Source organism: Haliaeetus albicilla, chromosome 2 (genome assembly GCF_947461875.1).
Source record: "Haliaeetus albicilla chromosome 2, bHalAlb1.1, whole genome shotgun sequence".
Classification (NCBI taxonomy): domain Eukaryota; kingdom Metazoa; phylum Chordata; class Aves; order Accipitriformes; family Accipitridae; genus Haliaeetus; species Haliaeetus albicilla.
Window position 1 is genome coordinate 8026286 of NC_091484.1, and position 16449 is coordinate 8042734.

General features: G+C 41.8%; 1 protein-coding gene across 8 annotated transcripts in view; it reads right to left on the minus strand.

The window, feature by feature from the left end:
• Positions 1-11389: 11389 nt before the first annotated feature.
• Positions 11390-16449, minus strand: part of DOK5 (docking protein 5) — an 81787-nt gene continuing 76727 nt past the window's right edge. For 3 of the 8 annotated variants that reach the window (XM_069804885.1, XM_069804826.1, XM_069804844.1), the window contains exons 7-10: positions 15259-15321; positions 14934-15054; positions 12181-12241; positions 11390-12061 (exon numbers count right to left, since the gene is read on the minus strand). In XM_069804885.1, coding sequence (XP_069660986.1) covers positions 12052-12061; positions 12181-12241; positions 14934-15054; positions 15259-15321 — 255 coding nt within the window. In that variant the 3' untranslated portion in view covers positions 11390-12051. The remainder of the gene's footprint in view (positions 12062-12180; positions 12242-14933; positions 15055-15258; positions 15322-16449) is intronic. The other 5 variants (XM_069804833.1, XM_069804850.1, XM_069804866.1 and 2 more) reach the window with 3 other exon arrangements.

The following is a 16449-nucleotide window of genomic DNA, read 5'->3' on the forward strand; positions in this document are numbered from 1 at the left end:
TGCAAGGCAAAGGAATGCTTTTTTCAGGGTCTGATCTCCCAGGACTGAGACTTTGCTCTGCAAACCAGGACGACAGTGCTCCCTCCCTATGGCAGATGCTGAAAGGAAAGCGAGAGTTCACCGAAAAATCCTGAAGCTCAGACACTGCCAATGCTGGCACACCTAGCTAACAAGATAGACATTTAAATGGTAACGCTATGTAGTTCACCTACTTTTAGGCCATTTCTCTTTACCCTAATCAGAGTCTGGCACTTAGACAATAAAGTGCTTCCAGCTCCAGCTGACGATTCTCTTTTTGAGGGCATCAGGAGAGTTATAAAAGAAATGTTCCCTTGCACAAAGAACCAAAACAAGCAGAGTTCAAATGTGTTGCAATGTCAAAAGTATGTTCTGCTTCATTCAGCAGCAAGAGAGCTCACACTTACCTGTATGGGAAAGCCAGCACAATTATCTGTTTGAGTAACTCTCCAACTTCTTTGACTTAGGCTTTTCACAAAGGAAAAATAAAAGCATGTAAATCTGATAACAAACTGCTATGTCTGGAAGGAGAGGGGCTCTTTATTTCCCATCAAGATGTTTTTACGGAGCCACTATGAAAACGCACCTTGATGTACTGTGTCAGAGACGACATTATTTGGGAATTTTGACAAGAAACTGCTCATTGACTTGTTCACAAGCTGCAAAAGTGATGAAAAATAAAATGCAAGAAAATAAATTACAAAGCAATGATGGTTCAGGTCTACTTGCAGTTAAAACAAACAAACACCATTCTACTAAATGATTCCTTCCTAATGACACTCATTAGAAAGTGCTTTGGATCAGGTTATTCTCTGTAGTGAGGGGGAAACCAAGGAGATGTCACAGTTTAGGAAGATGGAGAAGGAACAGTGCAATCTGCAGGAAATTGCGTGGACGACAGGGACAGGGTCTAAACTTCTCACATACTGCCTGTGCATTTCAGCTCCTGGCTTTCTCTCCCAGCAATTGTCTGCTGTTTTGTATGGTATTTCCCTGCTCACAGAAGCAGCAGCCAGATTTCCTATCCTACACACATTTGTTCAGCAAAACAGTGCTTGATCCAACTTAGAGCAAGCCAAAAGTTGATTTAACCTGCAGCTGCTTCTAATAACTCCAAGCAGTCAAAGAGCAGAGGTTGCACATAGGTGGTACATACTGACAGATGCATCCAAAGGATCCATATGGCATCTTTGCTGGAGAGCCACCGCGGTAGTGGCTACCAAAAAAAAAAAAAAAAGAAAAAAACCTTGTTCATATTTTACTATCATAAAACAACTTGTCTCCAGCTTATCATGTTGCTTTAAGTATAAGTTTCACTCCTTGATTATGTCTGGCTTGCTTAGATGCATTTTGAATGATTTCTCTCTTGTTTTCTGACCAGTAGTCTGGTTTTGTCTTCTTTCTCGTTTGCAATAGGCCTGGATGAGATATGGCTCCTGGGAAAAGAAGTAGCATCCCAGCTCAACACTGGAGATCAATACAATTAGATGCTATAAATCTCGTTTTTCCTGAAAAGAAGGGGTTGTATTTTGAGATCTAAATCTGTAGAACCTTCCCACATTTTGTAAAGCAGCTGAAACCACATCTGCAAGTACCTTCTGGAGTACCAGGGTTTATATTTTTGGCTTCTGTGGTAGATAAATGAACATGTGTCAAAAGCAGAAAGAGCATTCACGGCCTTTCATAGATAATGATGCATCAATCTTGACTCTTCTAATAAAGCAAAAAAGGCTAGCATTATTCTTCAGAATCCCCTAATCATAATCAAAAAATTAACTAGCACAGAAACATAATCAAATAATATGCAAAGATTTGTTACCAGCCTATTCGTAGATCCAAACAGATTTAAAAAAAGCATTGTGAGCCTTCCTCTCCTAGATTTTCCTTCTGTATTTCTACTGGGCTTGGATTTCTTGACTCATTTTATGTGTTACAGACCTAATGTTTGCATTGACATTAGCAGTGACAGACAGTAATAATGCCATTGTCATTCGACACTGAGTTCCTGCAATCCCAAGACTGCTAATAAATGGTTGCCTGATCCAAGCCCAGCAATATCAATGGAAAGGATTCCTGCTGCCTTCCGCGGCTCAGTTGTTCACTTCCCCAGTTTAAGTTTGAATTAAGAGGTGACTATTGCAAATAACACAAACATCACCTGGGCTTGCTCAAATGTCAGCTTTTATTTTGGGCTGTGTAGCTCAAGCAGGGAGCCTGGAGGAACCCTGACACTGAAGGCAACCTTTTCTTATACAATCTGCTATATGCTCTTATTTAAACAATGGCTCCTCAGGAAAACAACATGCTGTCACATGAGGTTCCCCAGGGGAAAGAAGACACACCAAAGAGAGAAACAATCTTCTGCAAATGCATCTACTTAATGGCTTCTTAATTCCAGTTTTCTTACAGGTAACAAGTTTTTCCAGCCAAACTCTCCCCATCTGACACGAAGTCTTTGTCAACAATCAAACAGCACAAGCCTAACTGGTTAGAAGGTAATGAACAATCCTATCCACATTTGGCAAAACTATGTGAAACTTAAAAAAAAAATCCAAAACTTGTGTAAAACTCAAATCCAAAAGTATTCTTGTTACTGAACCAGGTGTAAAGGTTTTCAGTGTCAAAATCTGCCCATGAATTTTCATGCCTGCCTTCCCTTTGTTTCGCTTCTGATTCAGGCAGGGCTTCACACCACAACTCAGTGATCTTCATAAGCCAACATAGCTTGGCCCTAATGTCAAAATTCTCCCCTTTATCTGCTCCTGCCTCTGCTTTGGCGCTCTCCTTGCCAGCAGATCCAGAGTGAAGAAAACCTGGGAACTAATTCAAGTTAAATAAACCTAACAAAAAGCCAGACCCAAACAAAACATTCCGCAAACCCAAGTGCCATTTTAAGCAGATCAGTTTTCTTCTGGTGAAGAGCAAACTCTCTCTGTGATGGAACGAAGATCTAAAGACAGAGATCTAAATCAAGGTGCAGCCCATTTTTTTTTTCCTTCTTCCACCACCCAAATGAATATGGTTTGGGATTGATGCATTCTTAATATCCAGCAGCATATCGGCATCTTAGGATCCTCGTTAACAATGGAAAGCTGAGCTTTAAGTACCTAGGCTGCCCTATGGGAAAAACTTTCATCCAGTTCAGTTGGTGCCAGATCAGGCACTGGTGGCTAAGAGGTGGATTTCAATGTCAGAAGTCATAGTTCTTCAGTAAACCTTATCTCTGGCTTTAAAAACATTGACTGAAATAGAACGTAACATCTGGGTCTGTGTAAACCCATCTGGGGTTTTTTTTTAAGTATTTAGTCATCAGCTCTAAGGATCAGGCCCATGTTAACAGGTGTATTGTACTTTTCTTGCTAGCCAGTCAGTTGGACAGATATACATGTAAGCATGAGACTGAAGAGAAAATCCATTCTTACATGCTGGTGAACTGTGCAGCTTCAACCTGTGCACCTGGTTCTGCCACAAATGAAGACACACTTCAACAGAGACCACTGAGCGAGTAAAGATATAAAACAAAAGCAATCAGAAAGCATCAAATCTTCCAAGACAATTAAAGTCTAATTAAGTATTCTGTTCTCACTTTGAACCATAGATCACACAAGTTAAGCAATTTTCCACAAGGATTTGACAGTCACGTGTGGCAAAGGAAAAGCAACTTTCAATTGATTTTATTTCACTCTGTAAACAAGTAAATTGAATAATACATGGGGATAAACAAATGCTAGAAATAACAGACACCCCCCAAACAAAACTAAATGGAATTTTTATTTTATATATTGCTGCTCTAGGTGGACCCTGGCCTTGGATCGATCCTTATTGGCTCACTGCAAAAGGTCAGCAAAGGTCTGCCACAGAAGCATTTTTTCTTGCAAATATTTGCTACCTTTCTGGAGTAGAGAAAAGGATAGACTGTGCTAGAGACCTGCCATGGCTTTCAGGAAGGAAAATGACTCAACCCCTCTTAAAAGTATGCATTCTACTTTTCCTTTGGTTTGATACTGAAAATGCCTTTGGTAAGGACTCCAAATGTCTCAAGAAGAAAGGGAAGAAAATAGTAAGAATGTGCAGTTAGCCCAGGTCAACGCATGTCACTTGAGGGTATTTCTAGTAAAGCAGCTCTACGTGGGTATTGTGCCAAACCAGTCTTTCCCAACCACAGGAATGCTGCTTGTGTCTTGGAGGGACCACCTCCAGTGAGTACGAGTCCACCCCACTCCCCGCTGATGGTTGCCTTTGGATAAAAGAGAGGGAGAGGTTTTTTCTCAATAATTTCCACTGAGAGTCTGTATCCAAAGAGGAATCCGGTACCTTTGTGCCCTTCCAGTCCACATCAATGACCGCTGGTTCTCTCTTGGGAAGGATCAGCCTCCGCTGGGATCCTTTTGACTTGCGTTGTGACCTACAGGGTCTGTAGAAGAGAGCCGACAACCAGAGGCTGGGAGCAGTGATGGACCGCGACGTGATGGACCAAGCCAAGCGAGTTACTGCAGCTCATCTCCACAAGGCAGGGCTGTGCGACATTGTGCTTTTTGTGGGCTGCCATGGTTGCAAGGTGTGGTGGCATCTGGAGAGACCACAGACTTGTTTTTTCCAACCCATCTCTTCATTTGGCTTAAGAAAGGTTGTCATATTCCTGGGCTTTATGTGGACATCACTCCATAATAGCCACTCTTGTTCCTCCTCATTGCCTATGTCCAGGGGCATTCCAGTAGCTGAATACAGAGAGTTCTTTTAAGCCTACCCGCAATACATTTAAAAGGCACATGGAAGTCTGGCCTGGTCTTCATTTTGAGACAAATACACAAAGAAAAGGACAGGTTACTCAACGGCATCAAGGGGACACCAGAGCAGAGCTCCCAAGAAGATCTAGCTGTGGAAGGTCCCTCCGACTCTTTACCTTTCACAGCTGGCAGAGGAGCTATAAATCTAACTTTGCTACCATTTCCCTTGCTACACTGCAGAACAACATTTACTTGTATCATTTATGCTAAATGTAGGTACACTTTCATTTTACTAAATGTGCCAAAAATAGAGATCATACATCATTAATACTGTCTGGCTTTCAGCTGAGTCATTACACATTTATGGAGAAATAAGTATTTACGCAACTATTTACTTCAGTTTTATGGGCAATATATTCCAAAAGAATGCATTGCCTTCAGGACAAAGGGTTTTCTATATCATTTGGTCCGTATACAGTTTATCTCATTATGTAAAATGAAGCACTCTTTGTTCCGTCAAAAAGATACAGTAAATTATATTAGCAAGTGAATTTCTCTTATCCATTTCTCTTACTCATTTTCTAATGTCTTTTACTCAGTGATCTCAAAATACAGACAATATCTGATTAGAAGCTATAATTTCATACGAGCATGATTTCATACACTACACATAAATAGGATGTCCAGCTCTGCAGTGGAGTATGCTAGATTTTTTAAGTTCACAGCAGAATATAAAAGGAGGTTAGGGAAAGTCAACCTAGAAAATTGAGACACAAAATTCAGGCATTTGCCAGAGTTTAAGTGTGGCTAGGGTGCAATTCTCTTTAAAAAAAAAAAAAAAAATACCAATAGCTTCTTAACGAGCACAGGTAATTAGAGTCTCTTTTTTATGCATCCTTTAAAATATAATTTGTCTGATAGGACCAGAGGTCTTCTTCACACTATTTTATGTGGTCCTTACTGTATTATCTCTGAAAATGACAGGACCTTTACTACACGTTTATCCTGGGGACTCCTGCCTGCGGATGTGCCATTCCCATTTTTAAGATGTGGAAAATCAAGTGGGAATCCCAGGTTGAACTGGAAATAGAGCCTGAGCCAAAAAGTGAGCCCATCTAGAAACTGCTAGTTTCCTCACCTGAGGACATAAAACTCTTCACTTAGGCTGTGACCTGTAGCAGCAACGCAAGGACAGGATAAATCACCCACATCCCCCATTTTCTCTGCTCAACTGCAATGAATTGGCTCAGAAGCACACTGCTCCTTTTGCTAGGACGTGGCTTTCTGGAAGCTTTAAAGACAACCCGCTGCAGTTGGGTGACTATGACCTGACATTTGGAAGTTGGACTAATTTAATTAAAGAAAAACTAAGCAAAAAAATGAACCACCTTTCTTCAGGCAAGCCTCAGAGCCTGCCTCTCTCCATCACCTGGACCGAGTAGCTCTACGTGCCAACTCGGCAAGATGCGGTGGGAGCTGAAACCAGAAGGTCAGGGCTCATTTACAGGCTTTGGTTGCTCAAACTGATGTAAGAGAAGTCTGTGCAAATCCAGTTGTTCGCCAGGTACATCTACCAGCTCTCCTTTCCCTGCGCAAAACCCACTAGGTCAGCAGCAACCTGCTAATGGTGGGCTCACACTGCCATCCCCCTTGATCCTGTTCATCTCGTGCAAAAATGGCACCAGTAGTGCATAGGAAAGGTTCTTTTCCTCCACATTTACTGCTTGTACAAAGGGAACTTTCTCCAAAACATACACTTCTATTGTGTTTCTATAAGGTTTAGAGATCCCCTTTAGAAGAATCCAAACGCTTCACTTTGTTTTCCGTTGACACGCAAGCAAGGGAAGAGCTGGAGCGTATAGGCTTGATATGGAGGAAAGGGTGGAAGGCACCACAAGACAGATAAAGAAAAAAAAAATAAAGTATGAGATATTTTGACGTTCCCTGTCCCTTTCCCACGGCAAGGCTGGCACCCGGTGGCCGAGGCGGAGATCGCGCCTCCGCTTAAAGCGACTTCGGCATCGGCACCCGGGAGGTAGGAGAGCCAAACGCACTCGCAGCTACTTTGAGTTATGCCTTTCTATATTTTCTCACATTCATACGGCTGGAAGACCAGGAATTCATTTCACCAGAGAGACTGGAACTTTTTTTTTTGCTGGCTTAGAGTAAGGTGAACACCTCACGCCTTTTATTTCTGAGATCGCCAGAGTACTTAAAAGACAGGAAGCTGGGAAAATACTCATACAAACCCAACCATCCTGAATGCATCCTCGGCACCTATTTCCCTTTTTTCAGCTTGTCAAGAAATAGAACAACGCGTAGGCTAAATACTAAAGAGAAAACCACTACAATAAACTTTTTCCCGGCAAGCTTATTTGCTGGCATTTGTAAATCCACTGAGAAAGTGTAGTGCAATCAATACAGCTGAGGCCCAAGTTCTAATTAGAGCCTTCTGTTTGAAAACAGCTTTTCTTTAAACACTACATGGTTAGTGGTAGTGATAGAATATTCCCTAAAAATAAGAAAATGGTTCATTAGTGTTCACAGAAACAGAAGATCAATCTGCCCTTGTGAAAGTTAATGAACACACAGAAATATCACATCATGACCCCTGATCTCAATGCCTGAGGCAGCAGTATTATTATGCGCTCACCAGAATTGCTCAGCAACAGGACTCAGATACAACTCTTATTGCATTAATTTTATCTGTGTGATTATTTAAATTAATGACATTCTGGCTACAAGTCACAAACTTCAAGAGATCTTCATCTGCTTAAATATTAATGATGCTTTTCTGCTGTAAAGTGTAAGAAGGGAAAACGAAACTAAATACTAACAATTTTAAGAATAAATATTCACAACAGTACAAGCATGAAAAAGAAAGCTGTTTCACTCAGACAAATGCTGAAACAACCCACTACACTCCCTACCTCAAGGAAGCAAAAAATTGTTTTGTTAAATCTTGGTCAAGTAAAAAGTAGAAGATCTTTAATTAAAAAAAAATTAGTTTTGAAGCATGATGAAAATACCTTGAGGACCTGAGCAACTTTTGGCAAGTCCTTGTTTGACTCCATCTCCCTCTAGAAAATGGAAATGGAGAGGATGCCAGCCATCCCATTTCTCTCAGCAGCACAATGATTTAAGGTAGTTATGCTGCACTCTATGCTATTTTAGATAATGGCATTTGCATTCTGTTACCTGTAATAAAAGACCATCTAAGAAAAAGAAACGTAATTTGAATTCTTGATATTTTTATTTTTTTTTTCCCTAAGGTACTTGATTTCAAGATTAGCCTTTTAAGATCATTACCCGCCAAGTTCTGCTGCAGTTTGGACCATCTCTATCTACCCACTGTGCTATTACCAGTTTGCTGGGTCATTCCTGCTCAAAGGATAGAGTAACTTTTCTTAGCATGGATATGAAAACTGGGGTAAGCAGCTCTATGCTTTCTCTCCTGATCCTTTCTTCTTTTGCTCCTAAAACATGTTCTTCCATCTCCACAATTATGTCTTGCAGGCTGGCCACTGGTCTTTTGTGGGATGAAAGGGACTGGGGGTACGGCATTTTTGTCCAGTGTTTGAGAAGCAGCCGTCTGAGAAACCGCACAGCATTACTTAGAGCTGTATGAATGGGAGAGGTTACACAGAGCCAAAGACCTGCACATCTAGATGACTTTGCAGAACATTTTTGAGCCTTTGAAAAAGTTATCCAGGAAGTTCTGTGGACATTCAAGAAAGAAGGCGGCTGAAGGATATAAAAGGCCATGCTGGAATTTGGTGGAGCAATTGAAACTAGTCCATAAAATTGTTATCATCCTTTTTGCATACAGGACAAGCTAAAAAAAACCCAAAACCTTGTGAAGTCTTGTTAACGTGCAAGGCCTATGTGTAGGGCAGAGACCTGAGAAAAATAGTTCTCAGGGATTTGTCACACACTGATCCTTGAATCCCGTGGTAGCCCTAAGCCCCACAGCTCTACAAATGGATTTGCAGCATGTTTTCTGAAGTACACCTCTTCAGACAGAGTGTAGCTCAGGTGCCAGTCTGCATCTGTTTTCATCAGCGTACCAGGTACCGCTGGCACCCAACTGATACGCAGGATGGCATCATCCTATCGGTGTTGTACACACGCAGTCTGCTGGGCGGTCTAAACGCCCCAGCTCCAAATACAGCGAAGACCTTTCCCTCGCCTTAAAGCCAGTAACTATAGGAGCAGCAAACCCTCTGACTCCCTTCAGCTAATGACCTTGCTAACTAAGTGAGTCAGCAATGATTCAAAGACTAAGTGACTTAATCTGTTGGTACCACAAATTAAACAAAGCAGCTTCTTGATATTGTGTCATACACACATAGTAATTCAAAGCAAAGTTACTTTTAGGCCTTTTTTTCCATCCTTCGCAGGCAGTTTCACTAAAAAGAATAATATCAGAGCTAGCTGATTTAATGACCCTTCATTTAAAGGCCAAGGTTAGAGTGGCTTTTTTTGTCTTCTTTGTAATTGGACTGTTCAACCACAGATAGTCTTACTATATCAATCATTGCATGAGTGAAAGGTGAATAAAAGCATTTACTGAACTGTCATATCTATGATAAAACAACAGATGCTGTCAGCTCTAAAGGGAATACATTAGCAGAAGTAAACCTGAAAGATAAAGACCTATTAGTCATAACATGCCTTTCAATCACTTATTTATGTTAGCAGTGCAGCTTTGAAATACAGTGAACATAATCCTTATTTACAATAAATTAAGCTTATCTTTGCACTATGGTGTATCTTAAACAATGATGGCATATTGATTTTTTTCCTTCAGAAACACATTTACCTTTACCACACTCATCGGTTTGCTTCCCTGAAAGCCTCCCTCACCTCCAGTTCTGTTACTACAACCCTTTTGGATGTAGAAACCCAATATCTTACGTTTTCCCAGTGTTTTATCTCACAATTGATAATACGTTTATTAAACTGATATACAGATTCTAAGCCCAAACAGTTAAAAAAGATCTTACTGCAGTGACTGGTTACTTCAGGACACCGGAACAAACAGAAAGGCTGAATTGACTTGGAAACATCTGCTCCTTCCTTACTCCTGGAGAGAAAGTCTGTTCAATAAAGGAAGGTAGAGACATTATGCAGCACACAGTGCAATGCAAGAGCTGAACTATCCCAACGTGTCAGCACTGTAACAGGGCACGGCTCTTTGTAGTAGCTGAGCACGTTAGCTTGGGATCGGCCACCAGACGGGACTCCAGCTGAGACCTTGCCAGCCTTGAGCAGAGCAGAAGAATAGCTTCAGCTGTCTTGCAAGCTAAACGCTTTTAACATTCCCTTATGACATTACTTGTTTTGCAGCAACATGGCCTTGTTGCCTCATGTTCCTCTTGTAATCTGCTACAACTCTTACATCCCTTTCTAAAGGGCTGCTGTCTTGCTTCTCTTCCCATTATGTATCTGTGTAGTCAATTAGCCTTGCTTAGAAGCACTTGTCCCTATTGAATTTCTTCTATTTGCCCAGATCATTTTGTATTCTAATCTTGTATTCCCGTGTCCTTCCTTTCCCATTTTATAGATCTGCAGTTTTAATAAGCACACTCCCTACTGCTCCGTCCAAGTGATTAACCAGGACTGGAAGCGGACGCAGAACCGCACGCCATTCTGGATGTCCTCCTCCAGCACTGAACACTGACAGCATCTCTGAGTACAGCTCACTGTAACTATGAGTATAGTTTTGAAATCTACTTTTAGTCATCATGTGGGTGATGACCAACATCATGTCCTCCCAGTCTGCTTTGAAACTTCATATTCAGAATGAAAAGCCAATATATTTGTTATTTTTACTCAAACCATAAGACCTCTGTCACATGAGAAAACTAGCCTGTGCTAATTCGTTCTCTACAAACATGAACAAATGAAGTTCACTCTCTACAAACCTACTCCGGCTGCTGCATTCTTTTACTTTTCTTCTAGGATATCTGCTGAAAACTTAGCTGCTAACATTATACATGCCTAGATAAATGCAATTATCATTAGATTTGTATCCCATATTTTTTTCAATTAAAAATATCCAGAGACCATATTCCCCACTGGTACAATCAAAATAAGACCTATTCCTTAAGCTGGTTAGGTGAGCAGGAACGAGATGGTTAGAGACAATCAGTCTGACTTGCAATCTGACAAGGCATTCTTACTCAGAGCTTATTAACAAAATGATTTAACTACACCTCACTAAGCGCAGTACTTCACTTGCATTCAGGGTAATCATAGCTTTCTGCCTACAGCTGTTATACATTTCTGGCCATTTGACATAGCACACAGTAGTCTGCCATGCTATTTTTGAAAAGTCTGTTTGCTGTTAAATTAAGACGCTGGTGCCAATCTCTGAAAGCAGTGCCTTACACAGATGCTGTCACAAATCAGAAACATCGGCTTTCTGCCACAAAATGGTTTGTGGCATTGCAAGATTCCTGTTGAATCTACTACTCTGCTTCACTAGGCCACGTGATGAGTGGTTGCATGGCTTTTGATGTGGAGGTGGGATCCAGAGCAAAGCACTGTCCCCCTCCATCCTCCCTTCTAGTGCCCTAGTGGCTCCACAACAGCTCTGTTCATGATGCTGATAGTGATGACAAAAAGCACTGTACCACAAATTAAGTGGGACCTTTTATTATTATTATTTTAAACATTTACAGAGATGGAAATAAATACAGGAAATAGAAGATAGAGGGTGCTTTTAAAAGAAATCAATCAAGTCTTCATCAGGCTTCAAACAGGAAAAATTGTATCCAATAGCTGCTTAAAACTGGCCACCATTTCAAAAGGTCGAGGATTAGGCTGAACAATAACGTAAGTAACTAAAGATAAGCGTTACAACAAACAAGGATGACAGAGCTGACATCAGTGAACACACAGCTGTAATAGACAAAATGGAACCACACTACAACAGGAAAGTCTTGTGTATTTACAACATACCTATCATACAAAAACATTTGGAAATACTTAGGGAGTGATTTCTTCTCTGTCCAGCTGTAAGATATAAAAGATACACTGGAGGGTTTGTTGGGTTTTTTCCGCTCCCCAATATCTACAGAATAGTTTCAGCTTTTGGCAAAGTTTAAAAAAACCTTGGTATTGCAAGAATTTTTCATCCAACCTGAAGTTTTCTGTGTTTCCATCCTTGCTTATCATTATCACTGTCATCCACTGGGGCAGTTTGTCAGAAGACAAAGAGTTTGTAAAGTTCTTTACAGTCTTTTATCGATGGTCTGACCTGTAGGTTGGAAAAGTGTCCGTGCGATGAAGCTTCACTGGGCTAGAAACATCTTCGCCAAGTCAGATGCAAAAAAACAGAACAATGCTCAGTAAGACATAGGCATCTTATTCAGCACTTTTTATAAAGGACTACGTGAACTACAGATTACAGCCTTTTAATTAAACCTACCCCTGCTTAATCTGTTGCTCCCTCTCAGAAACATCTCCACTCAGATTTTCTTTCCCAATTCCTTAAGAACAGAAAGTTGTACAAAGTAAATTAATTTTTAATAAGTTCTGACTTTGCATTTTAAATGAAAAACGCACTTTAGCTCATAATATTAGAATCGGTTCTTTTCTGTACCTCAGAAAAGAGGACAAGAGCCAATTCAGAAATCATAAATTCCAGCTTTGGTGGAAGAGAGTTTTTGCATACAGGGTTTCAGGTGCCTCTAGCACTGAGTGAGTGAAATGCTGCTTCATACATATGGAATTACACAAGTCAGTATAACAATTATTTCATACTTCTTTTTCCAGTAGTAATTGAAGCATTTCAAGATTTTGGCAACCTAATCTAATTAGAGGTGCTCAGTGTATCACTGAAGTAGTAGCCCTGACTGCTGAGCAAGACAAGGACTTCAGTGTCTTTCCTAGTTCCAATGCTGGCTGCATGGCTTACTTATTTTACAAAGACTTTTACCCCATTCTCATGACGACAATCTCCTAGGATCCTTTTTTTCCAGTTTAACAAGCAAGCCATTTTTCTAAATATAAAACAAGTGGTTTGTACCCATACAGTCTATTTATCTTTTGTCAACTCAATGCTGAATTATTGTTTTAATAAAGGACTCTATAGTAAGGCACTGTAAGACCAATCCATGGATTGTGTCAGAGGGCTGCAAGCAGTCTTGTTCTTGTGTGCCACAGGCTGCCACCAGCAGGTCATCTTCCCATGCCCTAATTTATTGAACAAATTTAAACAGGCATGTACGTGCTTTTATTATTCATCCCTCCTCTGGAACATTTGCCGGGTTTAGCTGGGGCTTTTCATGTGCTGCCTGCCCCCTCTAGTGTTGAAAAAAGGAAAAATACTAGCTTTTATGATTTGCTAAAAATCAGAGGACCAGAATGGAATATGGCTATATATGTCAAGGCTGCGGGCTTGTAATTTTTAATCACAGCTTGTGATATTCTGTGTTCTGAAGGTGCTAACCTCTACAATCTCCAACTTTATTAAAAAAAAGTAAAATAAATATCTATAATTCATTATTCCTTGAGAAACTCCTAGTATCTAAGAGGAGCAGGGGGGGGAAACACTTTAAAAGTTTTCCAAACCAGGATGTTTTAAAATATCTGTCTAGTGATTTCTGAATGTTTGATGTTGGTAGATGGTATCTCCATGTTAGTACCAGAAAGCCCTGCCAAGTCCTGAGGTTTTGTGCTAAACACAGGTTTACCTGGGGGTTTTTTTGCAGCGGGACGAGGTACCAAGAGGAGGGCTGCCCCTTGGTGCAGCACACACCAGCCCTGACCTTCAGGGATGACAGAGAAACAACCTGTGTCCTGATGGCCAAGCTGAACTTCACTTTCTAAAGCCCCTATGGTGAAGGGAAACTGCTTCAGGCCATTTTTATCATCCAAATGTTTAATCAAGCTCAGCCTTTGTGCCACACGTTGTAAAAATAAAGTTATGGCAGGTATTGGCTCCTTGCATTTAATACTCCAGGCTGCCACAATTCTATTAAGCGTTTAGTCTGGTTTGTGCTGGCTTTTCCAAGTAATGCCCCAATCCTGACTTCACAATTCATCAATACCAACTTCTATACAAATGCTAACCCAGCCAATCCACATAGCTTAGAGTAGAAGAGTATGTTTTGAAATACAAATGGGCCGTTGGTTGTTTGGGTTTTTTTTTAATTCTAAAAATACATATAACTACAAGATGCTGACTTTGGACCAGCTCCTCAGAGGTCCTAATCACCTGCAGCTCCTACTCCTGGGGTGCCTCTGGGGAACCTGGCACAAAGCAACAACACTGCCTGTTAGGTGCTGCAGTTTTCACTATCTCAAGAGACCGAAATTCAGTTTTGAAACATGCTCTGAAATACAAGGGCAGGGATGGCTCACATCAGCACTGCTGCGAAACCCTCTTAGCCATCCTTCTCGCAGGTGGGGTCCGCTCTCCCCCCAGGATCTCCCCATCCATGTGCTCCATAACCACTAGATGTCCCTTGGTGACCACGGAGGGACCACTGGGTGCCAAGACATCCCCGGGGAGTGATTCCTCCCTCTCTGCAGCCTGGGGAGGTTTTCAGGCATGAGGGGACTGAGCTGGGCTGCCCCTTGGGCTGACAGTAAGGAGGGGATTTGGAGAAGACATCTGCCCACCTTCAGGCCACACTGCAAGGCACAGTGGCAATGTTGCAGCTGTTCAAGCAACACTTTTCTAGGCCTATTTATCATGGCCATTGCCTTTTACTTTCCCTAATTCAGCTGGTTTTGAGGATGCAGTTGTTTTGGTTCAATGTTAAAAGTACACAAAATGAATAATGAAGACCGCATCATTCTTAGTATGAGGCAGCCGTCCAAAGGAGAGAGGAGCCAAATGGTTATAAGTCTGGCAAAAAATCAGGTGCCATTAAAAGAGTTTGGTAGCAGAAAGGATTGAGCAACCTTGGTAACTCGCCATCTTGTAAAAACAGTCACGAAATTTGTCAAATGAAGGATCTTTCTCCCATGGGAAGTAAGAGCCCCTCCTGATGACAACCCCCTGCCAAATTGTCCATCTTAAGGTCGGATGTGCCCTTCTCTCCATCAACCAGACAGCAGTAGCAACTGGCTTAGACCAAACATCAGCCTTCAGTGAGACGGACAGAGACCGAAATGATTCAACAATGTCACGATCCGATTTGCGCATTGACCCTTTGCACCCCAGCCCCTTACCTTGCAGACCGTAAAGCTGGCCGGTGCTGTGCTGTCGCGTGATGTGCTGCCAGTACGCACTGCGGGGCAAGGGCACCATGGTGCTGAGGGACACGGCTCGCTCACTCATTTTCATCTGAAGCTGCAAAGCAGTAAACTGATGTGAGGGAGACAGTCTGAGAACAGCACGACCACTGGCTGCAAGAATTTCTAACGCAATAGCCAGCCCAGCCTCTCCCTCCCTCCATTTGGCCACCCTACACAAGCAGCAACTCGGGGGTTAGTCTCCACGGACACACACCACTCGGGTTAGGAGGCCACGCTGCTGTTGCACACCAAAGCTCACCTTGGTGTTCCCCTGGTCCTGGGCTAGCACTGCTTCCCCTGAGGGGAGTTTTAACTCAAGCAGCTGAAACAGAAACCAGGGATCAGCAGAAGGCAGGACAGTGCAGGTATGGTCCCCCCCTTTAGCAGCAAAGCTGTCAGAGGGTCTTCCCAGCTACGCAAGTGACTCCCCAAAGCTAAATACAGCCTCAGCACACGGAGAACCTGACTGGAGATGTTTCACATGGGTGAGGACAAGTTGTTCTTGTTAGTTTTGAAGCCTTTTCTATTCATCTCCCCTCTCCTACAGCTGAGAAACGTGCCAGCTGGATGGCACAGGAGTTCAACAGGAGATAGCTGCATCTTTCAGCTACATTCCTTGAATGAACAGCACGTCCAGGTATGCTGAGAGGAGAGCATGTGGGCTGCAGTGCATTGCTGGAAGCCCCATCTCACACTTCCCCCTCCATACAGGGCCTTCAGCTACATTTTCTCACATAATCACAGTACCTTGTTATTTATACCATACTTAACACGAAAATACATGAGAACTGACTACTTTGAGGATTTTTTTTTTCCGTGAATTCAATGAGATGTATGTACAAGCTGATAAAAATATTTGGATTTTATCATAAGCTGCACAGTACAGCTAAAATTCTCCTCCCAAAGCTCAGAAAAACATCAGTTCAAACATACAAAGACTGCACTTGACTTTTCCGATTTATAAGGATACCTTTTTACAAAAGGGTAAATTTTATATTTTAGTTGCACAAAACCTGAGGTGAAAGAACCTTTTACGAGAAGATCAGTATATTTTGGAGCAAAAACAAACAGGCAAAGCAAGCACAGAAGACACGAGGGCTGGCTGTATCCGAAGAGACCATTTCCAAGTTATTTAGAGATGCCATCTATCTTCAACCTCCTCCCTGTACAGTGGATACTGTGCCTGTGATGTGAAGGTAAAACAAAACAAAACCAAACCCAGATCAACTCCTGCTCTTAAACCACCCACCTCCACATCTGCTGGATGCGAATCACTGCACCGTGCAAGGTTCCACCTACGTCGTACAATTTATTACAGCTCCTTCACTAAAGCCCTGACTCCCTTTGCAGTATCATCACACACACCTCAGCACCATGGAAACAAACAACGATGGATCTTTTGCTGGGAATAAAAATCAGCAGAGCACTGTGAGGATGGCATTTCCTGGCT